At 36.6% G+C, this 27,661-nt stretch overlaps 1 protein-coding gene across 2 annotated transcripts; it reads right to left on the bottom strand.

Moving 5' to 3' along the window:
- Positions 1-1,167: 1,167 nt before the first annotated feature.
- On the bottom strand, positions 1,168-3,724 carry LOC149201572 (uncharacterized). Of its 2 annotated transcripts, none has more exons than XR_016253446.1 (4): positions 3,595-3,724; positions 3,243-3,481; positions 3,032-3,141; positions 1,168-1,273 (listed from the first exon to the last, which is right to left on the bottom strand). XR_016253446.1 is itself a non-coding variant. In XM_089399775.1 (4 exons), exons 2-3 carry the CDS (start codon positions 3,465-3,467, stop codon positions 3,051-3,053), a joined length of 312 nt encoding a protein of 103 aa, XP_089255901.1. In that variant the 5' UTR covers positions 3,468-3,481; positions 3,595-3,724; the 3' UTR covers positions 1,168-1,273; positions 3,032-3,050. The 2 variants fall into 2 exon arrangements, 1 of the variants encoding a protein (XP_089255901.1); XM_089399775.1 differs by having other exon boundaries at positions 3,247-3,481.
- Between the last annotated feature and the right edge of the window lie 23,937 nt (positions 3,725-27,661).

Raw genomic sequence — 27,661 nt, 5'->3', positions numbered from 1 at the left:
ATAATACAAGCAAATTTTTAAGATAAATAACTATATATACTTGTAAACAATGAAACTACCACTCTAACACATGCAAACAATGAAACCACCACTCTAACACTCAAGGCATACTCAAACAATAAACACATAGACATACAAATAAAGAATACTCAAAAGCATGCAAAATGAGACATTCATAAGCATAGAAGAATAAACATTCCAAAGAAGTACATACAAGTAATGCAAACACTATCATTTCATATATTCTGAAAATAATATATTCATATATACCTACAAAATAAAAAATCCAAAACATACATTATAACCCAAATAAATAAATATATAAGCCTTAAAGAATATATTTATTATATATAAATAATAAAACCAATACACAAATATTTAGATATAGTAAATTTATACAGATAAATAATAAAATATTTAAATATTTACAAACACAAACTCTCTAAATAATATATTAATATTTAATTTAGATTTAAATAATGTATTAATATTTAATTTAGATTTATAAAAATATCAATGTAAATGTAAATATTAAAATATATATATATATGAAAAAGGAAAAAATATAATATAAATATCCTAATGACATACTTAAAATAAAAATATATAAGTAAACAAATAAAAACAAATCAAAGGAAATTCAAAATCCAAAAAAAGAAAAATTATAGAAATTAAAAAATATAAATAAATTTAGGTTATAAATGTTATATAATTTATGTCAATAAGATTGAATTTTCCATTTGTGTGCATGTGTGGAAGTTGTTTAAAATGTTGAAAAAATGTTAAGTACTTTATGTGAAATAAGAGTGACTTTAGTATTTGTGTGTATGTGGGAAAGATGTTTAAAACATTGAAAAAAATGTTAAATGAGATATAAGAATAAAAGTGATTTTGCTATTTGTGTGTATGTTGGGAAGATGTTTAAAACATGTTTATAAATTATTATTATAATAAAAGGATGTGTTTGTGTTTGTGCATATTGGAGTTACTATAAACTAAAGATCATGAAAACCATACCATGAGCACAAGGAACACAACTCAAAGGAGGGTTACCATTTAACCTTCCTAAGAGCCTTTTGGAGGGGTTGAATTCCCCTCCAACACAAAAAAAGGTCTACTCATTTTATTAATGATAGTTTGTGTTCATGTATATTCTTTGATGGGCCCATCTAAACAAAATATATATAATTTTTTCTAATTACAACATTACAAAACATAAAAATAGATAATGTCTTCCACCCACCCACGAGCAAATTTGGTATTGATAAATTTTCTGCAACATACAACATTGAAATGATATTGTTAGTATACAAACCTTTCCTAACAATTTGTAACATAATTAAATGCACAATTCATAAAAAAAAAAATCCATTGTTTATATATATATATATAACACCATAAACCTATAATGCATATGAAAAATATTAAGAAAAAATATGAATATAATATTAATAATATAAAGTGATACAAATATGACATAATTTATAAATTTAACATAATAACAATTAAATCTAACTATTACATATTAAAAGTAAATTAAAAAAGCACATTTGGTAACTTTTAACTTCAATAGAACAATAACATACTTTTATTAATAAAATCAGTAAAATTTCATTTAGTAAATAAAATTTTCAACAATTAAATTTTATATATATTTTTCAAATTAAAATATAAAATAAAATAATGAATAATGTGGTAGATGTTTATTTTAGAAATTCTAAATGGACAATGCAGGTTCTTGGTAAATATATTTCTCTCCGTCAGAAATTTAATAAAAAATCATGGAAAAAAAAAACATCTTGAAGCAAAAATATATTTCTGTGAGTAAACATTGGAAATTTAAATAAAAAAACTTTTAAGGTATAAAAAATAAAATGATTATGTGAGAGTTGCAACGTGACCCATTTTTTAGGAGATGGTTGTCAAAGTTATATGATTGTTTTATTCCATCATCATGACACTCTGTGAGTGCGCATGCGCAATACAAAAGGGTTCGTCTCATAACCATAACCAGCAGAGAGATGACAGACGAGACTCCTATTCGCCTATGGAGTTGTTATAAGTGTAAAGCAGCCTGGATAAATAAATTTTTAATTCTAGAATATAGACAGGCCTATCGGGTTAAATAAAGTACAACTGACAGACGAGACCCCTATTTGCCTATGGAGTTGTTATACATGTAAGCAGCTTGGATAAATAAATTAAAATTCTAGAACATAGACAGACCTATCGGGTTAAATAAAGTACAACTGACAGACAAAACCCCTATTCGCCTATGGAGTTGTTATAAATGTAAACAGCCTGGTTAGAAGCAGATGCAGTGACTGACTCTAGAAACTTACAACACGTTTACCTATGCAATGAAAATTCGTGCGACGGGAAGAAGTTTTAGAGGCCGCGCCACTCCCTGTTGGAAACCCGAGAACGGTTTACCATTCCAAATAACCCTATAGAATTTATATAAGAGTTGAGATGTTGGGCTGTGATTTTTTACCGATCGCAACGTAACTTGTATTATGTACTCGGGCTAAGTAGAGAGGAAATTACCACACAATTTCTGGCAATTATTCCAAAATGTTAACATAGATTTTGATAAGGCAACCTAGGGTTGAGATGCATCATAAATAATAACAATAATAAGACCAGAGTACTAACGCCTGCATCAAAAGGAATTTCACCAGACTACAATTCATTGACTACTAACCAGTTATATGATCCGCTTTCAACACATCCATGAGGACTTGGAAATTACACATCGATGAAGAGGTGATGATTATCGATGAAGAACAGGAGTTGTACTAGGAGGTGTAACAGAAAGTTCAGGGTATTAAATTCAAACGGTTCTGGCTTGAAGAAAGAACAAAATAATTTGACCGCCACAAATCCTAACTGAAATTCCATATAGAAGGGATGACAGAGATGCACTCCCTGGGTAGGTAGATTTTCTAAATGGAAATGGAAAAATATTCACAAATAGAAATCTCAAGGAAGGATGACCACAAATGGGGGTGAGATATTTTAGCATACTAACCTGGCTTCTTAGGAAATTTTCATTTTCGATTGAAACTCTGCAAACTGATGGGCGCTGGCAAATCCTCATTCTCTGCTCCCAAAGCACCGGGAACGCTACTCCAGCAACTCCTGTATATAAAATTCCAACCCGTGAGAAAAATAAACATAAAGAAGGGCCTGGCCGAATGAATTTAAAAATAGTTCAAGAAAACATTGCCATGAGTACTAACTCACTCTGGATGCATTCCATTATTTGCCACCAGTGCATATTCTCCTCTGCATGAACTTTCTCTCTCAATTAACAGACACAAAAAACCACAAACATTTACACAAGACCCAACCACAACACTACACAGGACATTGATGGGTACAACACAGAACAGAACATAACATTTATGGAGCGCTCCATAAGACAGACAGACAGACACAGTGCTTGAGAGAGAAAGAACACCCATGATTGATGATTAACCTGCAGATTGAACAGAGAAGATGATTTGTGAGGTTACATAAAAATAGCCTTTCCCTCCCTGGTTAACCAAACAGAGAAAACGACAAACAAATTAAAAGGAACAGAAAAATTACCTTTAATCCATTCGAGCTCGAGCTCACCCTGCTGTTGTTTGCGCACTGTATTGCAAAAATTACCATCACCTCCTCTTCCTATTTCAATTTCTTCCTCTCATTCTCCATTCATCACAATCACCACCGATCCCTCGCATTCTTCATTCATTCATTAAGCCGCGCTCATTCCTGAGTTTTATGCTTGGGTTTTTGGACTGTTGCCTTCAAATTTAAGTTTAACCAATCTTTTAATTACTAGTCATTAAACCAATCTTTTAAGTCGGTATTATTATTTTATGATTTATGATTGATATTTCATTAAACCAATCTTTTAAGTCGGTATTATTATTTTATAATTTATGATTGATATTGTTTTAGCTTTTTTTTTACCTGCTGCGTTGTTTTTCAGTCCCGTTTCTATGTTTTGGGTATGGTATTTTATAATTTAGGATATTGTTGTCTTTTTTCCTGTTTGGGATAACCCTTATCCAGATTGCGGCAGATTCCCTTATCCAGATTGCGGCAGATTCCCTTCCCAAACTTTGGCCCACTCATGTTTAATATTATTTATAAATTTAAGTATTATTAATAGGTTAATAATTATTTTAGAAATTCTATGAAAAGGTTTTTAATATTTGAAAATAAATAAATAAATTTAATATTAAATTTCTATAATATTTTTTCCTATCTTTTAGAAAGTTAATAAGGTAAATGTGTTCAATGTTAAACTTTTTAGTTGAGTGTTTTTAAACAAAATTTATTTTTTTTAAATGTTCACTATAAATAATATATATATATATATATATAGTTAGGAGTTAATTTTAATTAAATGCATTATTACTACTTAGAAGATAAGGTGTGTAAGAATATTTCATTCTTGCTCTTAAACATAAATAAAGTATTTCAATGTTCATGTGAAATAATATAACTTTATATCAAACTTGAAAAGGATAAAAGTAATTAAGAGTAAAAAATAATATAACTTTATATCAAACTTGAAAAGGATAAAAGTAATTAAGAGTAAAAAATAATAATAGTACGCTCACAAACACATTATGTGTATCGAGTTGACACATGTACCTTTTAGAAGAAAAATAAAATATTTTTTAAATAAGAAAATACCAACTATAATAATATTTTTTAAATAAGAAAATACCAACTATAATTAAAAATAAAAGTGAATATATCAATTTGGTTAATTATAATAATAAAAGATATTAATAATCTTATTCTCACTATGCTAGCTCCATTTATTATTTATTATTGACATTACAGCTCAAAAAAGTCGTAAACATATTTCATTGAGTGTGGAAGATATACAATTAGTATACTTCACATAGATATTTCAATATAAGATTTAGGTAAATTATTTAATTGTATAAAGAAAATAAATAATTGAAATAAAGAAAAAATGAGTTATTTATTAATAAGAATAATAAAAAGAGACATATGCAATTTGTTCAATTCCTAATATAAAATTAATGTGACTTTCTTGGAATTTTTTGAAATCCATAGGAAGAATGAGTCCTTTTGTAATTTTTTCTCAATTAAGATGTGTTTATTACGATATACATGCTTCATATTAAGATTATATCCTCAAATTTGAATGGTTTCCTAGATTTTCCAAAGTTTATCCACATAAAATGTGTTTAAGGAGGTTGTTCAAAATTGATTTTTGAGAAGGATATTTAAAATAGATTTGGTGGCACCCCCTATTGTTAAATTTGGAGAGGGTTCCTAGATTCCACATCAAATTTGATGAAATTTACATTATACTAACCTATTTTGACTTGAGGAGGTTGCTCAAAATTGATTGTATACAACCTCCTTTAGTTTGAGAATGTTAAAGCTACTTAAATTCCATTATATTTAATTGTCAATCTATGGTCATAAACTTTTAAACATAACATTGTATGTGTGGAACTAGTACATAAAATATTCTCAAGCTATGAAAGAACTTTTACAATCTAATGCTCCAAGGAATGCATTGGCAATAAAATGGACTATCAGACTGGAAATTAAAGGGATACAAAGATTTGTTGGATTAATGAGATTATGTTTTCAAGACAACTTTGTGGAATCCAATCATATTCCATTTTTTGTCATAAAATGATTCTATGATTAATTAAGAAGCACTTTCATTCTTCAACCTTCAATGCCTAACTTTTGTAGGGGGGGATCCACACTTTACACTTGAAAGATAGAATTCAATCAGGAAGAAAGTAAAATGCTACAGGCTTGTGTGATCAGTAGGATTACATTTACAAAACAATTTTATGATCTTTGATCACAATACTTTGTTTTGCATAAGCATCAAACAGTTTTACAATTCCTTAAAAAGCACTTTTTTTCATCAACCTTCAGTGCCCAACCTCTATAGGGAATCCACACTTTTTCAATAAAGAACATATGAAAGTTCAAAAACTAAAATTACATAGAATTAAAATATTAATATATAGATAAATAGAAATACAAATTATCTAATTAGATAACCTAACTAAGAAATAAATGAATTCACAATGCAAACCAGGTAGGGAGCCTTACCTACTGATTTGCGCCACAAAAGAAAACTATAGTTGATATGAAATTGCGAAATTAGATCAGCACCTGACACTTTTCAAGTTTTAAATGGGCCTTTTGAAACAGTAATTGAATACATCTCAACAATTTATCCAAAAAGGACATGACACACATAAGCATGCAATGCCAAATAGAAAGACACCAAGATTGTTGACAGAGTTCACCCCCCTTGGGCTACCTCTCTGGGCCCTACTCTAAAAGGCTAGGCCACTTGTATTTCAATGAATAAGAATAGGTACATCAAAAATTTTTATGCAATTGCAGCTATTTCCCCAGTATGGAAATTCTCTCCTTTAGCGAAATCTCGCAATTTCACTTGACATTCTTTAAAGGACTTGTCATTTGCAAAAAAAACATAGAGTCTCTAACAATAACTCTGACCTCTACTAAAATCGATAATTCGAGTGTCATCAATACATTGATTATTTACCTCATCTCCACTTGTCTAAGTGAGACATAATTCAGGTACAAAATTCTATGGAATTCACTGCTGCTATTAACAAACAAGTATTGTCGTTGAATCCAGAACCTATCAAAACTCCTGTTTCGGCTCTTCAAGTTTCCAAATTAGCTTTCGGATGCTTCGATAAATCCAAAAACAAAATTCACAAATTCTTGCCTCTGACATGATTTCGAACTGCTTCTTTACATAGAGTTTCACCCAACTGAACTATGCATGCAGGCATTGTTGGTGACTGTCAAAAAGGAGGCCTCTATCTCAGCTTTCCAACGCCTGCCTCCACTCGCAAAAAGACCCAAGGATGACCAGCATATGCTCAAATGAACATTACAGGCACCAATATGACTCTGTTGTGGAGCTCATTGTTCAACTCCCCCTCTGCAGTGGTGCAATAGTTATCCTTTTATAATGCCTCTGCCAGGTTCTAGGTTCAAACCTACTGGGCTATACATGGCAATTATTTTTAATTAGGTGTACAAACCTATACTCGGTGCAATAACAAAATTACACTTATCACTATAGTTATAACAACTATTAGCTTTGACGCATTTCATTTTAGTATGGTCTAACCGTATAATGTGTATGGTTTGCAAAGGGTGGAACAAATATAATATCCTTCGCGCATTGATGTAATGTATTTTCCTAAGGTTTATTCATGGTGCATATAGATTGGACCGGTGGCTTTTGTTACACTGATAATCCAAATTTTTATCATATAACTCGGTGAAAGACCATATCATAACTCAGCTTCGGTCAGTGTGGTGATCAAGTGTTATGGCAACCCACAGCCTTGTGAATTGCTTTCAGCGGTAACCCCATGCCACATAATCGTACATTGTTTTCCATGTGAATTGGACCTACTCCTTACTTGTTCCCAATGATTCGATGGCATATCCCATGGCAATGTTGACTCAGTACTCCATGTTCACAACCTTTGATGGTCATGGCAACAAATCGACGGTGTTGTTTTAATTGTGCCCACATCTCTGTGTCATGTGACACATCTCCACGCCTAATAACTCTTGATGTAATCGCATACCGGACGATCTATAGAACCACAAACCCCTGGCATTTAACCCCGGTGGTCTCGACCTGCTCCAACTTTTTGACTGGACCACATAATGTGTGTTCTCATCCCTGTCGTGCTATATCACTGAGCCACATGGTTGTCACCTTCTCGTTGTATAAAAGCCATAGTTTTTGTTTTAATATATATTTCCATCAGACTTTAACATATATGTTTGAAATATGGTTTAACACCATATCTGCGGTACTTTTTTAGTGAGTTTCACATTCTCCGGTGGTCATGGCCATTAACTCTGCCACTGTGTGACTGGACCTTCCTGCCATGTGACTAGACTGGGATCTGCCATGTATGAACCTGTTTATACCTTGTTAATTCTACACCATAGTTTATAACCTTTTTTCCATAAGTTTTTATTTACTCCGCCATATTGCGTATTTTCCATAGGTTTAATACATATTCTACCACCATGGTTTGATAACATAATTCTTTGTGCCCACCTATCATATAACTATATGGTTTGTAAAACATATATATCCCTTGTGCCCACCATGATTTTTACACATAGTTTGAACCTTAAGCATGTTTTAACATTAAAAAAATTGTGCACCTTTATTTTCTTATATGGTATGTCATATGGTTTAGAAACCATAGGATTTCAACTGCACCGTAAACTTATTAATGCACCCATGAATTATAATATGAATCTTTAACCAACCAAAACTCAAAATCTCACCATTCACCTTGAGATATGCACCAGAGATGAACCTTGACCTGTTGGATTGACCATCACCACGTGTCAAACTACGTGAATGCCGCATGGTCAACAATTCCCCTTTCACCTGTTCACCATAAACTTCAACGATCGTTTTCCCCATCATACAGAGGCCGAATGTGAATCCAGAGATACCACCATAATCAGCGCGTCAAACTCTTCGACTTGGCACTGATTTCGTGAGCAACTGGGATGTTATAACTCTACACATGTCAACAAAAAATTTTCTACGTATGTCCATCTTGGAATTCAAACATATAGAAAACTCCGACTTGACTTAACAAGATCCATTTTGGATCAATAGTCTAAGTACTTCTATGAAATAAAACTTAGAATAACATCATTTATATTAAAAAAGGAATACACAAGTTCACATTAAAATTTTAAAGGCAATATGCATATACTTAGCATAGATCCACATATGCCTTTTCATCGAACCACAATATACACCAAAATATGGGCTTCATATTGGACCATTTGAACAATTTTTCAATACACAATTTGATTGCTTTCTCAACCAATCCTGTAATATTATAAACATCGACCTTTGAACTTTACTTATTATAGATGTTATATAACATAGGGAGGGTGTATTGAACCATGAATACCTCTAGAGTACACAAATACTTATTAATTGTTTACATCCCAAAAGTAAAGTAGGGTGTAATGCCATTGGCAAATATATCTCTCAATAATGTGGGTAATTTCTTGTATTTTGGCATAGGATATTTTCATGACATGGCATGCATGAAAATATCCATGCCATTTTCCAAAACCTTGAAATTGATTAATTATCCAACTGTGCTTGTGTTGTATGCATTTCCACCATGCATTTGACTAGAGCATTAATTGTAAGTCAACACCTTTCTTGTTTAAACCAGGATAAATCCAACCAACATTGATCCATATCAAGCTACCTAAAAATGAAAACCACGTGGAAATTTTCACCCTAGGGATGCATATATATGACAACTAATGATTTTGGTTACTTGATCTTTACTAGGGTTATAAGATCTCATACTCATATTAGAAAAGGCAAGCTCTAGCTCAAATAACTCAATTAAAAATAAGGGAAGAGCTTTGAATTTAACATCACACATTAGCATGTCATGACCATAATGCAAGTAATTATGAAAAAATAGGAATGATAATTGGCTACAAGAGGGAGTCTAAAGGGAGAAACTCTCACTTTTGATAGTATTAAAGGCCTCAAAAATGAAAGTCCAGTGTCTTCCTCAGACTTGAGACTTTGCCAGTCCTCATGCAATCTTAGGTCAATAGCCACATTTAGGGATATGTGTATGTATATATACACATAGATATATAAATAATATGTTCATATATATGCCAACATATATATTCCAACATATGTAAAAGTATGTATATACTGGTATATATACACCAAAATAATATCATATAGATATCGTTTATTATATATCAACATATTATGGTTGTATATTGACACAGGATAACCCGTATATACCCACAGTATGCATGTAATATGCATATATTTGTTTTCCCCAGAAATTTTAACTCTCTTCCGAGTCAAATCATCAATTCTTAATGGTTTAAGGCCCCGTTTATCAATCTTTGTAGAACGATTTATTAACTAAACACAGTCTTCCCTTCATTCATCCTTTCATCAGACTCATTCAAATCATTTTCATTAACTTTTCGTTATTATCTAATGCACCCTCAAGAACTCCCATTAATTCTTATGCCACACATATATCCAATCCCCACTCTTACTCTTTGGTTATTCACGGACTTGAACCTCACAACCTTCTATCGGTGTTATATCTATTATAATCCTTTTATAATAGAAATATTCACAAAACATACATAACCATACCTTTTCCGTGCTTTCCACGACCTTTACACAGTTATCCAGATTTCCCTTTATCGCAATCGCAATTCTTCGTGGGTCATACTAACACATGACTCTTTATCGCATCCGAGATGCGATAACACATTCAGACTTCAAATATTATACAACTATGTCTATTCCTTATTGGGTCTACTCTATCACACTTCGCATATCGCACGTCTTATTGATTAAGGGCTAAGGTCTATCTCCCATAGATATTTGCGATGCGATCAAATCTCCCATCGCATCGAACATCGAAATCTCTTGTGGCCGAGGTTAAATCACTAATCAATGAAACATTGCGATGCGGTATTTATTAAAGCTCGTCCACTGTTGATCAGGGCATATGGTCCAATGGTTTACAATGATGTCGCATGTCATAAAACCTTGTGGGCCAAGATTAATTCCCTACCATTTAAATGTTGCGATGCAGGATTTTAACAATGATCCTTCTATGTGATTTGATCCCATTCGTTGATCTGGTAGATCGAACGGTGCTTGTGCATTAACACTTCATTCTTTCATTCTTATTTCCAATTGGGTTTTATGCCATTTCTCCAATGTTTCTCTATGGTTTCGGTTATTTCAATGGTTCTTCGTCCTTCCACTGTCCCACTGCGTGCCTCCCTCCTGAGCTTAACTCTACATACTATTTAATCACTGCCATTCTTGGATATTAATTTGATCCTGTAATCGGTTCACGCTCCATTACGATCCTTTGTCTAATTCTTCTTCATTATGTATTATGTTGAACTCTGCCTGCATACATATATTGTACTGAATTCTGATTCATTCATAATTCACAATGCCATACTTAAATCACACATCTATACAGTTTTGAATTAATCCTTTGTATATATATAAACACACAGTTATACAATTTCTCTATCTTTGGCCTGATCTTCTAATGTCAATGGCCTCTGTTTTACAATCTGCCCGTAGGCTTACAGTCACACTCTAAGCAGCTTTATTATCTAACTAGCTAACATATCCAACCTCTCTAACCTCTGATTATGCCTTTTAGGCTTAAATTTATACAAAGGGATTCTCAAACCAATTCCTAGTTTAGATCCATAAACTCCTCAACAAAATCCTAAAATCTTTCCCTCATCCCTAAGGATCCTCTCCAATCCTCAAAGTCATGAACTAACTCCTAATCTAAGTTTTACAATTAATTCTCAAATCCCTCAATCTCTCAACTATCCTAAATCTCTCACATTCTCCTACATTCGAGAATATTTACAAATATGTCTCACAATATTCAATTAAATCCTGTTCTCATTAAAATAACTCAAAAGCCTAAATAATTACATTAATTCACACTTAGGACACCTACCTCCTTGGAAATACAAGACCCCCTATGCCTTACTAAAATACAATGATATTGTTGAGCTGATTGCTCCTGCATCATATATATACCAATATATATACTCACATATTATGTTTATTTATATAGTAGTATACATACCAAGATTCATGCACTAGTAATATTTATTAAATACATATTATGTTGGTATACTAGTGGTGGTCGTCATTGGGTAAGCACAATACATAGATAGATTAAGAGATTAATACTTTAAATATCTTAGGGTTTTGTTGTAGTAAGATAGAAACTCCCCATTTTGTACTTATTCCATAAAAATGGGGACCTTTTTAAGTTTTTATATCCTACTTATATCTATAATTCAATCGCTTTCCACCTTGTACATATTTCATAGACAAATCACTTATAAAGTTTTCAAAAAAAAAATGTCTAAGTTCTTAAGTGTGCCATCAATAAACAATTCTTCTTCTCTCCCAAGGCATGAATATCTCGAAACACACTCTCTTTTATTGGAATACTTTTGGCAAAACCTCAAGGTGTGACAAAACCTTGTCTTTTAATTAACAATATTTGTTCCCATCCCGACTCTTGTTTCTCGACCTGACCCTTCCACATTTACTTCTTGATCATCCCATGGCGGGACACAAAATTTCCTGACATATTACTGATATTTTCTAAGAAAATTTCATGTCAATCTCATTCTATCCCATTTATTTGTCAAGTGTTTTACCTTACGCGAAGCCTCATGGTAGGATGAAAATTTTTTCTAACAAATCTCTTAAAACATTTTGTCTCTTAGACTTTGTTACTTCTCATACCTAGACCCTTTTTAAATGTTGAAACCTAACTTCCACTTGAGAAATCCTTCGTGGGATGACATGGCCATTGTTTCTACATGGAATGCTTTAGACATGCTCTTATCAGATGCTACCATCTGTCACATTACGTCATTCCAATATATGACAAATATCCATATTCTCTGTACATATATGCTAAAATTCTCGACAGACAATTCTGTCTCTCATCGTGGCCTTCTTATAACATATTACCTAAACCTGGCCTTACTCCCATGATGCGAATTAGGGTTAATCTTAACGAATGATTAATCAAATGTTTAACTTTAATATTTTTCTTAATAACAATGTCTCCATAAGTAAGTATAGGTCATTTCAACTTAAATTAACTTCATCCATCATCCATGTCAGTATCGTCCTACATACAACCACTTCTTCTTTACAGTTAATATCCTTAATTTCAGCCGTAGTTTCAATAATTGTCCTGTTTCATAGTTCTAAATAAGTCCGAAACTACTAAATTCTACCATAACTCCATTTTTCCTCCTTGTTATAGTCAATTCATTCTGCTAGCTATACAAGAATGTTGTACATGGGCAAGAAACCTAAAAAGAACCAGTGGGTTGAAAAGTCATATCAACCAGTCCTTCAAGTGGTAGATGATAATAATTTGAATACATTTATGTTTTCAGACACATCAATCTGTAAGGCCACTGGTGATAGGGATAAGTACTCCAATTCCTTTGAGACATCATTGTCTGATAAGGGAAGGGATGTGTGTACCCAAAAGACCCTCAATGAGGAACCAACATGACAACTCAAAGTAGATGAAATCATATGGTTCATTAATATGGTTCATATGGTTCATTAATATAACATAATGTATGTAATGGTTTCCATGACGAGGACCACACACATACAAAAATATAGAAGAGTACGTAAAAGCAAAAATAAAATATTATGTTCCTATAACTTAATTAATAAATTATCTTTATTTTGTAAATCTTTGATTAAATTATTTAAAATTTATATATTTTTCTTTCATTCTTAATTCTTTTATTTTTAATATTATATGTTTTCATACAAATTTTTATAGTAATTTGAATTAGTATACAAAGTTTTTTACAAATTAAAATCCAATCATAATACATGGTCCATTTTTTATTTATTTTTGAACAATATACTAAACCTGATTTAAATAATTCACTTTTTTTAAATGATAGTGAAAATTTAAAATAATTAATGAAAAAAAATCCATTCCATCAGCACATAAAACCTTACCATAATATATATCATACTGGATTGAGTTGTTGGCTTCCACACTAGCTTATGTGATTTAAACCAATTTACATTTAATTATTGGAATTTTTTATTTAAAATTTAAAGAATGATTAGTTTATATTTATGGAAATTTAATATTTAGTATTATTTATATATTTAATTATTATTAATATGTTAATAATTTTTTTTATATTTGAGAATTTATCAAAAAAATAAAATATTACATTTTTATAGTTTGATTCAGACTACCCCTACGCCGAAATGGATTTCCGAGGAGATCCAGATTTAGTATTACCACCACATGCAACATGGGGCGCCATAGGTAACAAATTTTTTATTTTTTGAATTTATTAAGATTTTTTGGATTTTTAATATAAATGAACTTAAAAAATCTTTTTTACTTTTTACTTTTCTTTTTTCTTTTTTCTGAGACAAGACACTTACAAAATATATGATCATGTTTTAGATGTGGGGCCAGTGAGACCTGGTGGATTTCCTCAACATAGGCATTGCAGAAGAGATGTTGAATGGGATGCAACTGAGATGGAGAGAGTTCTCCATGCAGTTCAGAGGAACTTGGTGAGACTGACTCACCAAGTACCCATGATAGCCATAGAGGACTTACCCGAGGAGATGCAACGTTGCGTGGTAGGAGTACCACGGGACTGGGTGCGACTATTCCGGCGTGTGGCTAATGTCGTTGTTTATTTTCTAGCTGCTCATCCTAAGCCAACCAGATAGATGATCAAACCTTTTTATGATTAGACAAGATGATGGGCATAGGCCCAAATTTGTAAGGCATTTTGTCTCGATTTTTGTATATTATTTTGGACACAAACACTTTATCTATATACATGCGATTTTATGATGATCATATATACAGATGATACTTCGATTATTTTTTATGTTTTTCAATTTGATGAATGATTTATATGCCAGCCCAATGCTCGATTAGCAATAGAATTAGCTAGGGAATTTTCTGTCCGTGGAATGTGAACATATGTGATATAAATAAATGACCATTGTAACAATTCTACTCTCAGAAATTGGTGATACAAATAAGGATCTTGTACCTGATAAATGTTATTCTATTGAGATACCACCAGTTGTGAGTCTATATAAACCACTAACGAATCAATATCAAAAGATATCGCTTCAGATAACAAATTAATAAGGACAGTATATTCGACAATATTATTCGAAGCATGACTGATACATACTCCTCTCTAAACCATCAACTGGCTAGATGGATAATAAATCACCCAAGCCGCAGAAGCAAGGTTTTGGGTATGCCTACTCGCACCATCGATGAATCCTAAATATAATGAATCATTCATCAATACCTGCCAAAGCAGATAAAAAATATTGACATCACTAAAACTGATAGATCGATATGTACAAGCATACAATATATACAAACAAATAAGTGCTCGACCAAAGCCTAAGCAAAGTACTTCTTAAGGTAGAGCCCATTTCTAGGCTCCGCCAACTTGTTTCCTTCAAGTCAATTAATTCATAAGCTCCCTTTTTCAAAACTCGCTTGACTATAAAGGGACCATACCACATAGGCTTAAACTTTCCTACCCCCAAGGTGTCTTTGTCTTAATCGTAGACTAGGACAAGGTCACCTTCAGAAAAACTTCTAGGATGGAAAACTTTATTGTGTTGATTTTTTACCATCTTTTTATGGGCTTCGTTTATTGTGGCTACATCTCGACACTGCTCATCAAGATGCTCCAAATGAACGAGGTGCTCCTCAAGACTAGAAGTCTTTGGCAGAAGTTCAACGACTAGTTAATAGGAAAGATAGATTCCAACATGTAAACCAGTTGAAAAGGAGTAAAGCCAGTGGCAGTCTTAACTGATGTTTGGTATGCCAAAAGTACCGGATACAACATGATGTGCTGATTCGATCTAAATTTTTTAATCATCCTTTGCAGGATGATTTTAAGGGATTTTTTCACGGCTTCAACTTTCCCATTAGCTTGAGGATAATACAAAGATGAATGCTCCTTCTGGAAACCCAACTTGATAGCCAATTCAGACATCAGTTAATTTTGGAAATGACTACCTTGATCAGCGACAATCTGACAATCTCTTTAGGGATACCAAACCAGGAAATAGCTTGATTGAATAGAAACAAGGCCGCTATTTCATTATCATTCCTAAAAGTAGGCATGGCCTCAACCCACTTCGTAAAGAAGAATATTAGAACCACCTTTAAACCCATGAATACCATTAGAAGATACCTTAAATCAGTCAAAGATACCGTTGATCCCAAATGCCACAGGATTTTACATAGTTCCTTGTTCATGTGGCAAAACCTACATGGGGGAACCAGTCAGTCTATCCTAACTAGGATTCAAGAACATGCCCTTGACATAAAACACAACCACTCAAAAACCTCAGCTTTGGTTGAACATTCAAGTAAAACCAATCATCATGTTTGTATTGAGAATGGTGGGCTCCAGTATTGTAGCAATAATGCTACAACTCCTGGAGCTTCCTATCTCTAATTTTATCAACCTGGTAGTTCGTACAAACTTGGAAGCGACGGTGCTGTATGCACAAGTACTAGCTCTTGTCGCAGCTGTCACTTGGTCAGCTGGCATAAGTCCGCTAGGGCTCAAGCCAACTTCTATATGCTCTCAGAAGAAGCTTGCTAAATGATGGACGAAGGCTATCTTAAAGGAAATTAATCTACTTTGCAAAAATGAACTGGAAGCCAACCAAAACATGGAAACCCTAGTAAACCCTAATCTGACTAGCTTAACCTCTAGGATGCAATGGGTGGATTGAAAGTGTCTGGAAATGATGCCATTACTTCTAATGATGTAAAATGCATGAACTTAAACTACTTTTATTGAAAATAACATGTTTTTGTATTTTTGCTTAAATGGTTGGAGTGATGATGATTTTGTTTCTTATTAGGGTTTGGTTGTGCAGAGGTGGTGCGAAAGGAAGGAAAGCTTGGGAAAGGTCAGGGGGGGCTAGGAGAGGTTCCAGGGGATCTCTAACATCATCCCACAGAAGTTCCACACGTTCAGATGCTCAGCAACCGAGTTTGCAGGCTTCTACAGGATGTCTGCAGGGGATCCTATAGGAAGTCTCGGGATTTCTACAGGAAGGTCTGTGGTTGGAGTTTTGGGTGATGGAGGAGTGGAGGAAGTGTATGGGTGAATAGGTAGGATGGAAATGAGGCTTGTGATGGCTCAGGAACAGAGAACTAAAGTGGAGAAAGAGTGCATGCATGGATCTATAATTAAAATAACTATGTGGCAGCTTGCATGAAAGCATAAGACTGCGTTTTTTGGTGGTTGGTACAGCCCACACCCCCAATCTCTAACCAGAGATGGCAGCGAGTGAACTATCAACCTTTTCTTGACTCTAATGAATTACAATCCTCATCCTCTAATCTAAACAACTAAAAGCACTTAAACCATAAGCTAATCCTACTTCAATCACACAAAACAAATCAAATCAGCAGACTGGAAATTCTAAATGCATGTCAAAACAAAGGAAATAAAGTGCTGCAAGGAAACAAGTAACGATACAAGGAAGAGGAGGTCTATTGCTCTCAGGTTGGGCCCTAACCTGAGAGTTATATCTCCCTTAAAAACTCATAATTGAATCCAAAGTTGCCTGCCTTTATTAAATAATCATGAGTCTAACATCATGCCAAAATTGGCTTACAAAGAGCAAAAACAGAGCTACAACATGACTAACCAAATTGACTAACTACTAGCTACAAAAATGACTACCAACTAGCTAACCAAAATGAGGCCCTAAGCCTTCTTATTTATACAATTTGAGGACCCAACAGTCCTCCTAAAATTTAGGGACTTGGCTGCCCAAGACTTGTAGTTAACAGCAGTCCTACTTGACTTGCTTGGCTGCCCTTGTGCTCATTGATTTGGTGGCCTTTGAACTCCGAGTTGATGGTGGAGAATTCGAGGTAAGGACCCATAAATGAGGGGGACACCTTCCTACAAATCCTCTAGCTTGTTCTCCCATGAATTTGGTTGCCAAGTGCTCATTAAGACCTTCAATTTTGTCTCCAAGTTGACCAAAAAGGCTACACAAAGCACCCATTAGACTTGTTGTCATAATGACTAACCAAATTCACTCTATTAACATAAAAATAATCAAAAACATGCAATAAAACAATGAGAATGGTGGATTAAGTCAAATTAGAAGGTTGAATGAGCCCAAATAATTGTCCATTTTGGGGCTCATCATCACCCCCTACTGAAAGTGTTGCTCATCCTCTGAGCAACCAATCTCTCTCCTCCTCTTTGATGGCCCTGGTGGCTTCTCTGTGATGCCCTCTTCTCTGTCATGAAACCATGCTTCTTTTCTTCTTCCCACTGCCTGTTCCTTTTCCTAGTGAATTCTCAGCCTTGGTATGAGCGTGCAAGTATATTCAATCTAATGGCAGCAATGGTGGCGAAAGGAGATGAAACCAGTGGAGGATGGAAGAAAAGAGTGGTTGCATGTCTCCTCAACAGTCTTCAATCTTCAAATCCCTCTCCATAATTGATTCTAGCCTACCCAAAGGCTTCTACAGGATGTTTCTGGTAAAAATATAGAATGCCCTGTAGAAAGTTGAAACATGACTAAATTGTGTCCAAACCCTAAAAAGAATGAGTGTTCATAGAGGGGATGGATGTGCTTAGGGTGGCCAACACAGGTGCTGCCTCCTTAGCTAAAATCTCGGTTGGTTTCTCCTTTTGCTGCCCTTTTTCCAAACTTCCTGTAGAAAGTCCTGTAGTGGTTGTTTTCTGTCTTCCTGTAGAAACAGTCTTCACTGTTTTGGCCTGCTTGGCTGAGGGTGCCTTCTCCTTGACTGTGTTGTGGTTGCCTTGGGTGTGTCCCTACTTGTTTTGACATTTTTAGTCCTCTCTGCCCGTGTTTGAAACCATTTCTCCCTTGGTGTTTGTGCCTTCATTCCTCCCACAGTTTTCGCCTCAGCAGCTTGGCATTTCACTCATTCTTCTTGTTCCTTCTGTGGTAGTCTGTCTTGTGTTCCTTTTCCATGTCCTTCAACTGCTCCTCCTATTATGCTTGTTTGAATTCTTGTGCTTTTCCTGGCCCTAAAATACATGGATGCCTGCCTTTTTCTTTTTTCTTTTTTGTTTTGTAGGTGTGGTTAATGCAGCATGCACAGCTGCTGCCTCCCTTGCCAACATTTCAGGGGATTTCTCTTTTTTTGTAGTTCTTTCCCTTCACTTCCTGTAGAAACCTCTATGCCTTCGTGTTGCTCTAACTGTTTTTTTCAGCAGTGCATTTTCCTCCTGTAGCTGGGATTTTTTTAATGCTTCCAATGTGTCTCACCATGGCCAATTGTTCTCTTAATTCCTTTAGCTTGTCTTCCATGTGGTGTTGAGTGTTTTTTTTTTTCTAAATAAAATACTCAGGTGAGAAAGCAGGTAGAACTGAAAACAGAGGGATAGTTGAATTGTCATCTTTTTCTAAAACCAAATAAGGAATTTCCCATGTGCTTCTCCTTACGAGATTACCTTGCAATATTTCCCTTTGTTTTAAACTGCTTTTATCCCGAATTTGACTCTCTGCTTTTTGAAAAAACAAATTTTTTTGACAGAACAATGGATAAATAACACAGGTTCTTTTCAGAGAGTAGGCAGGTATGCAAATTCATTTCTTTTCACACAGGCTGGTTTCTATGGTTGCATATATTTTCTTTACAGTGGAATTTGAGAAAGAAGGCGACAAACTTTGAGTGCAGAGAAGGAAACAGAGAACTGTGTAGAACTCAGGGAAAATGTGCATGCATAATTTCAAACTTGACTCTTTTTCAATCCACTGCTGTGTTTTTAATCATTCAAATAAGTCATATGCAGATAGATTTCCCCAAGCCTACCTCATTTCAAGCTTGAATTTTGACAAAAATCTCAGGTTTTCATTCTGCAGAGCTGTTCTCTGCGTTTCCTGTAGACGACTTCCTGTAGGCGGCTCTCATTTCCTGTAGAATGAAACAGTGCTCCCTGTAGAATTCTGATAAGCCGAAGGGTTCTGAAAAATAGCCGAGAAAGATTGGTGGAGGATGAAAAGTTAATAGATTGTGGAAACTTCATTTGACGATGTGGCAAGTGCAGATGACCAGCAGTTCGTGAGTTTCAGCTGAGCGCTCAGATTTCTGCGTGATTTTTGGAGTGAGGTGGCCAAGACGTGTGCTGGCCCATGCAACTGTTGTCTCCACTACAGTGTAATTATGAACTGTAGTCCCCTTCTATTTTTTAATCAACTGATGCCCTGTTCACTGGAGTTCAACACATCTACCATTGCCGGTACTTTTCAACTTCCACGTGAATCTCATCCACGCATGCTACATGATTTTTCAGGAGTGCTAGAGAAGACAATCGGTTGAGCCTTGCTAATCCGTGGCTTAATTCCACCATTCCATCAATTCATGCAGTTTTCAAATTAAATCTATGCAATAGAAGAATGAGATCAGTCACATACCTCGAAGTTGAATGGCTGCCATGAGCTTTTTGTTGCTGCCTGCTCTGATTTTGTTGTTGCATGCTTAGTTTTTATGATTGCATGTGGCTTGGCTACTAATCCTTGATTGCTTTTCCTTGTGCAGGTGTCCTCTGGCCGGATCTGAGCTGCATGCAATCGTTTCCACGTTCAACTCTGCCCGTTCAAGCTGCTGCTGCTACATGGTCACAAAACCAGAACTTCTTTTTGCCATTTCTCCCAAACGGTAGATCGGATTGATCTGAAACTTGGTGAGCATGTTTCTACCATCATTATGCATCTCCCATAGCAAATTCGTGATCAATGGATGCATGTATTTCGAGAAAAATGGAAAATGGCTGAAGATTTCAGAGCTTGATTTCTCGGAAACCGTGCATCGGAATCGGCTGAAACTGCTTGGGTAGGCTACTATCACCCATGTGCATCTCCCCATGAAACAAGTTTTAAAACGGATGCACGGATATGGAGAAAATGCAAAAATGGCTGATGGTGATGGAGGCTGATTTCTTGGGAACCGTGCACCGGAATTGCATGAAACTGCTCAGGCATGTTGTCATCAACCTTGTACAATTCCCCATAAAACGGTTTGTCAAATGGATGCATGGTTTTCAAGTTATGGCATAAACAAATTCTGCTCTATGTGTTTTTGCTTCAAGTCACTTTGCATTTTGGTTGCATGGTATGACAAAATGAATTTTGGCTATGATGCAGGTATGGAGATGATGGAGGAGGAGTTGGAAGATTGCAGGAGGACTTCTGAACCTTTGAGGAAGCTACCATGCTTGCCAAACCACTTTTTGAAATGCATGCCTAGTTTCCCACAATTTCTACAGGAAGTTCCTGTAGAAGAACAACAAGAAGCACAAGGAGGTGAAAAAATGATGGAGAAAGGCAAGGGATGGACACACAAGTGCTTGTAGGCCTAATCAACAGATTCCCACCATTAGATTCACTTTTGAAATTGGATTTGGCTCGTCCAAAGGTTCTACAGGATGTTTCCTGTAGAAATACAGAGCTTCCTGTAGAAGGCAAGAAAATTCCTTTGACATTGATTTGAGTGCTCCTCCTGTCATGAAACGTCCTTCTTGCAACCTGCAATGTCACTGCTGCAACATGAAATCATTCAATGGAGATTAGCTTTTATTTTTCTTTTCCTTTTCTCTTTTTTTTGAAAAACAACTAGGGCGCCTCATGGAGGTTTTCACCCTAATTGCCTGCCTTGGGCGCCTCCAAGGGAGGTTTTCACCCAAATATCTTATTCTCTTTTCTCTTTTTTTCCAACCCATTGACCGCCTCATGGAGGTTTTCAATCAATGAGCCAATCTAAGGCACCTCCGAGGAGGTTTTCACCTTAGATTTCTATTTTCTTATTTTTTTCATTTTTTCACCTTAGATTTCTATGTCCTGTTTCATGCCTGTCCAAAAAAATGATCTTCTGGTGTGAGCATACGTCTTCTGAAAGCCCAAATGTCCTGCAATGGGAGATGAGTGCAATTCTAGCAAAATGCGACTTCTGAGGGTGGATGTTGGTGATATTACAACTCTGTCCTTGTAGCGAAGAATATCATTCTGCCACGAGTAGCCCTTGCTGGAATTAGGATCTACCTGCAATTGAGAAATGAGTTGGGAGAGCCCGGGGTGTGAAAACCATTCCCTGCGAGCCTCTTCAATCCAGTCTGGAATGGGGAGGGAAATTGCGAGCAGAGTACTTTCCTCCTCAAATTGGCGAGATAATGCCTTTGCTACACTGTTGTATTTCCCTTTCTTGTAAATGATCTCATAATCATATCCCAACATTTTGGCTAACCATTTATTTTGTTGTGGGGAGGATAGGCGTTGCTCCAAAAAATATTTAAGACTATGATGATCTGTGCGGATTTGGAAACGTCGCCCCAATAAGTAAGGTCGCCAGGTCTCGACTACATGTAAGATGGCCATCATTTCCTTCTCGTAGGTAGATTGGCCCAGATTCCTCCCACTGAGTTGTTGGCTTGTGAAGGCCAATGGTCGCCCTTCCTGCATTAAGACCGCCCCAATACCTATACCCGAAGCATCACATTCAATGAAAAAGGATTTGGTGAAGTCAGGTAGTGCTAAGACTGGAGTGGAACACATGGCGTTTTTTAGAGCGGTAAATTCTTGTTGTGCTTCCTCGTTCCAGAAGAAGGAATTTTTCTTTAGGAGTTGAGTGAGGGGCTTCGCTATGTGGCCATAGTTGCGGACAAATTTATGATAATAGCCTGTGAGACCCAAAAAGCCTCTCAATCTCTTCAAGGTCTTAGGTTGAGGCCATTCTTGCATTGCCTGGATATTTTTTGGGTCCACCTTGACACTTTCACGCCCCACAATGTGGCCCAAATACTCAACTTCTTCCATGCCAAACGAAAACTTAGACATCTTGACAAATAATTTATGCTTGCAGAGCAGTTGCAAGAGTAGATCTACATGCTGAAGATGTGCCACCCAAGTGCCACTATAGATGAGGATGTCATCGAAGAAGACAAGGACAAATTTTCTGAGATATGGTTTGAGAATGTGATTCATAAGGCTCTGAAAAGTAGAGGGGGTATTACAGAGACCAAATGGCATGACCAGAAACTCATAATGGCCTTCATGAGTTCTGAAAGCCGTCTTGGGAATGTCGACTTCCTTCATGCGAATTTGGTGGTAGCATGAGCGAAGATCCAACTTAGTGAAGAATTGAGCCCCATTGAGTTCGTCCAGCATGAGCTGATGATAGAGGGGGCTCCCGCCTGGAGTCCACGGAGGGTATGTGTGGAGTTGTTCTGCTTAAAACTCATATATAACTCCTGGAAATCCATTGTGATTGGCCCAAGAGTGCGGAGCCATTCAGCGCCTAGGACAATGTTGCAACCCCCCAGGTGTATGGCAAACATGTGGGTTTTCAACTGATAATTTCCCATTTGAAGTTTGACATTTTCACAGCGGCCTTCACATTTCATTGTGCCCCCATCTGCGATTTGGACTTGGAAGTTAGAGACTGCCCGTACAAAACAATGCACTGCTTCTGCGATTTTTTGATGGATGAAATTATGGGTACTTCCACTATCAATCAAGACGACTACTGGGCGATGTTTAAGAAAACCCCTGATTTTGAGAGTTTGAGGGGAAGAAATTCCTGCCAACGCATTTAGCGAAATAACTGGTTCGTCAGATACAACCTCCTTTTGGTTGTCTTCTTTGATCGCCTCCGGTTCCTCAAGTGGTGGATCTTCCTCGATGGAGCTGTAGTCAGTGGCATCTATTTGAAAAAACTTGGGCTCCTTGCATTTATGACCCGAGGAATATTTTTCATCACAGTAGTAACATAGTCCTTGCTTCCTTCTTTCGGCTATTTCCGCAGGTGACACCTTTTGAATCTTAAGTGTCTGAGTCGTGTTGGGAGCCTGTGGGGGACGACCTTTAGCGGGGAAATTGGAGCGGCTGTATTGGGCTGCTAATGCTCGTTCCACCTTATGAGCTACCTGCCAAGCCTTTGTCCACGTGGGAGGGTGGTGGAGTAGAACTTGAGCTTTGATGGCTTCTTTAAGACCGCTGATAAAGCATTCCGTGTAGAACTCATCTGTGAGACCCTTAGTGCGGAAGGCTAAGGCTTCAAAAGTGGTAATATATTCATCCACTGTACCCGTCTGTCGGAGCTTAGTGAGACGCCCCAAAAAAGAGTCTTCCTGTTCAAAGCGATTTCGAAGAGATTTGGTAAATTGGTCCCAATTTTGAAAAGGTCCATTGCAACGCTGATGCCATTCCCCTCATTGCCATCGTTCATTGTCCAAGTACATGGTCCCCACCATAAGCTTAGTCCAATCATCTAGGATATGATTCAATTTGAAATACTGATCCATTTGTGCTAGCCATGCGAACGTGTGAGAACCGTCAAATTTAGGCATATCCAACTTGGGAGGTCACTGACTGGGTGGTGGATGGGTGTGCCAGACGTGAGGAGAGTGGCTCGACTCACCCTCATGGTATTCATGGCCCTTATACGCCTCCTCATGGACTGGTTCCTTGCCCTTCGAGAGTGCTTCCTGTACCTGGAGACTTAGTCCGTTAATCTCACGTTGGAGGGAGCTCATGTTTGCTTTAAGTTTGTCCAACCTTTCATTGGCCATTGCTTGAGCTCTAGTTTCTACCATACACCAACTTGATGAAAAAACTGGGACCGCCTAAAATTTTTTTACTAATAAATTGAATGGTACCACCTTGCTCAGCTCGTCGTCCTGATGTTGATGGGCTAGATCACCAATAAGCGCCTCGGAAGATCTCAGACTTTTTTTTTTTTTTTTGGAAAACTCCTAACGGAGTTTTAATCCTTCTTGATCAATACTACAGTTGCCAAATCCTGAAAATGTCAATGCTGCCAAAATTCCTGTGAAAATTATACCCCGGTATAGGAACCCTTCACAACAAATCCGATCTGGTGGATCTGAGAGATCTGAATGGTGGAACAACTGTTGTTGCGGATCTGATGGAGCTGCGCGACTGATGTCTGCTGCTGCGACACGTCTTTGCACACACGGATCTGGAATAGATGATGTGTGATCCCCCTATAGAAAAGGGAACTATGGTCTAGAGGAGTGTCAGGTGCTACAGATCGCAATATACATAAGGGTCTGACAGTAGTACTCGGCCCAATGTTTCAGGGCTCTAACTAAGGAGGATAGACCGTACCCTTATCCATACAACCTGACTACCCTATCGTACGGGCGAGTAATCTCTCCGAGTGCTGTTCTCAGTGTATTTTAGCCACAAGACGGCCGAAGGTTTATCTATGGCGAGGTTTCAAGGGAGCCTAGGGGGCTTCCTATATACCCAGAGGGTACGTGGAAGACAGTCCGTGCGCGGTTCTGCCTAATGCGCTACTACTCGAAGGGTACCCACAGGGGTTACAAGGGAGTCCAACAGACGTGACCACCTCTTGTATTTCCTGCGTGCATGCCTCCCCAAATCCGCAGGTTTATGCGCTTAATGACAAATCCCGTGGTTTAAAGACGCCGGAACACGTCTCTAGCCAAAAAATTTTGCTAAAAATTGGAGATCCCACCGAGCCCTGGAAAGTGCTCTAATACCACTTGTTATGCTCTTAACCTGCAAATAATACCCAAATACAGAATATGCGAAGAAAAAGATACCCAGAACACAGAATAGCAATGTTCACATGCCTCTTCGAGGGGGCAACCTCCAATAGAGCAGAGCTTGATTACAGAAATAAGACACAATGCTCCTCGCAGGGAGTCTCTATCCTTTATATATGACTCATAGATGCAATACCACAGGCCAATACCGTGGGTTGTATTAATACCATCTATCTAATACTACAGCCCATTTGCAACTAATTGTGGTCCCGTCATTAATTGCGGGGTAACCACTTACAAATATTAAGATGGGCTTTATTGACTCTTGACTATGACGTGATCCCATGACATAAATAAGGGGGTTAGGGTGGGACCCTAACATGTACGCCCTCAATCTTTTAATGTAATGTCAGCTTTAGAGATCTAACCATGGTTCACGGACCATGGGATTATATAAATAGAGCGGGGCTCTAAGTAGTTAAGAGAAGAGAAAACAATAGAATAGAATAGAAGTGATCATGGAATAGAAGATATAGAAATATAGAAAGATAGCGAAATAGAGAAATATTGTTTCCTACTATGTAATAGCCCATTCATTCAGCTTTATTCCTATGTATTTTTTCTCGCCTTCTGGTCTACACTTGTTCTGATCTCGATCTTCAGCTCCGTTCTTCATTTCTTCACACCTTTATGCTTCCTTCGTAAATCCTTAGGTTTTAAGAAAACTTACAGCTCTACATTCGCTGTAACCATTAAGGATTTTCTCCTCTCTGCACTTCATCTCTGGTTCCACACACCTGCAAACCTATGTTATGTAGAATTACTAAAATCCACACACAATTCATTCAATTACTCCATTCACACCATAAAAACTCAGAAATCGAGTTATCTGTATTAATAACAAATAATTACAAAAAGATTCCTTTCTGGTATGATCTTCACTATCAGTGGCCTTTTCCTTTCCTGCCTGTAGGCTTACAATCAACCCTACTAACTAACTGACTCTATAACTCCTAGACAGCTAACCCTTGAACTAACTCTGAGTAACTAACTCTCTATATGCCTTTTAGGCTTACGTTTATACAAAAGGTTCTAGTTCACTTTTGACTCCTCTAAGTACACTTTTGACTCAACTAATCCCTAAGAATCCTCTCTAGTTCCACAAAATCATTAAACCAATACCTAATCTAGGATTTAGAATATTTCAAAATCTCTCAATCTCTCAACTATCCTAATTCTTTCATGTTCTCTAACATTTGAGAACATTTACAATTATGCCTCACAATACTTAGTTAATCCCTATTCTAAATATCTCTCATTAAAATCACTCAAAACCTTAATAATTACATTAATTTTATTCTTTTCGAAACCAACTCCCTCAAAACACAAGACCCCATAAGTTAACTAGAATACAATGAAATTTTTGAGCTGAATGCTCCTCCAACAGAACTTCCACTTGACAAGACATTACAATACAATGCACATGTGCTTATGTGAGACAAAATGGCTTGAGAAAGCCATGCAAGACATCACTGACACTCAGACCATTGTGGTGAGACCAAATCTTTGACATGCATGTGATGTTCGAAGGTGATGAGCTGATGCCAAGCTTGGTTGTTTGTGATGGTGTCCGCGGGCTCAATGGTGACATCTTGCTAAAGCGAACTCTTGCCTTCGTTGCATTCAGGTGAACTAATATGGCTCCTCTATCCAAATCATCCGATAACATGCGCATGGTCGTCCTAGTCCGACCAGACTAACAACATGTTTATGCATAGTGTCTACGCTACTCTCCAAGCATGTGCTGGTGGCCATGCACATCAACTTGTCGAGGTACATGTTCAGCTCTAGTCAGACTTTCTTCTTGTCTTCACCTCGGTGAGTGTACCAAATGGGTGGGATCGCATGCGTGCACACAATGACATGCATGTTGTTTCATTCCCTTGCATGCGATCAACAACACTGCTCACTTTTTCTGCTCTATGACAGCTTCTAGGATGGATCTGTAACTTGTACGGGCATAGTTTCATCCGTGAGTGCATGTTGCACCCCCTGCTATACCTATTCCTGCTGCAACTCATTCTCTCATCTATGCAACTCCTGTTCTTTCTTGAGTTGCTGCTTTAGCACATGCAACTCCTTCTTTGTTCCGTTCTCTACCTTCGCGCGATCTTCATGTCTCTTTGTCACCTCATAGCCCAAGTCTCCAAAGTTCCTTTCATCATAAGAGGATCTGCTTGAGCTTGCAACTTTGTTCCACCTCTGTGTTGTCAACAACCTTCCTCTTGCGTTCGTTGCATCCGGTATGTTGCCTTCAGCTATTGTTGATGGTGCTGCTTATTGTGGTGTTGCTACCATCATACCTTGATGTCCTTGTCTACGAACAACT

Source organism: Pinus tabuliformis, chromosome 2_1 (assembly GCF_031772625.1).
Source record: "Pinus tabuliformis cultivar Carrire ecotype Pingquan chromosome 2_1, CPIR1, whole genome shotgun sequence".
NCBI classification, from domain to species: Eukaryota; Viridiplantae; Streptophyta; class Pinopsida; order Pinales; family Pinaceae; genus Pinus; species Pinus tabuliformis.
The sequence above is the reverse complement of the archived record's forward strand: the minus strand, read 5'-3'. Positions and strand labels throughout refer to the sequence as shown.

Bases quoted from the DNA above. Each gene is read 5' to 3' on its own strand.
- LOC149201572 (XM_089399775.1), bottom strand. From the start codon at position 3,467: ATGGGTGTTCTTTCTCTCTCAAGCACTGTGTCTGTCTGTCTGTCTTAT. The intron at 3,142-3,246 runs GTGAGTTAGTAC...TTTTATATACAG, and splicing joins AATAATGGAATGCATCCAGA to GAGTTGCTGGAGTAGCGTTC.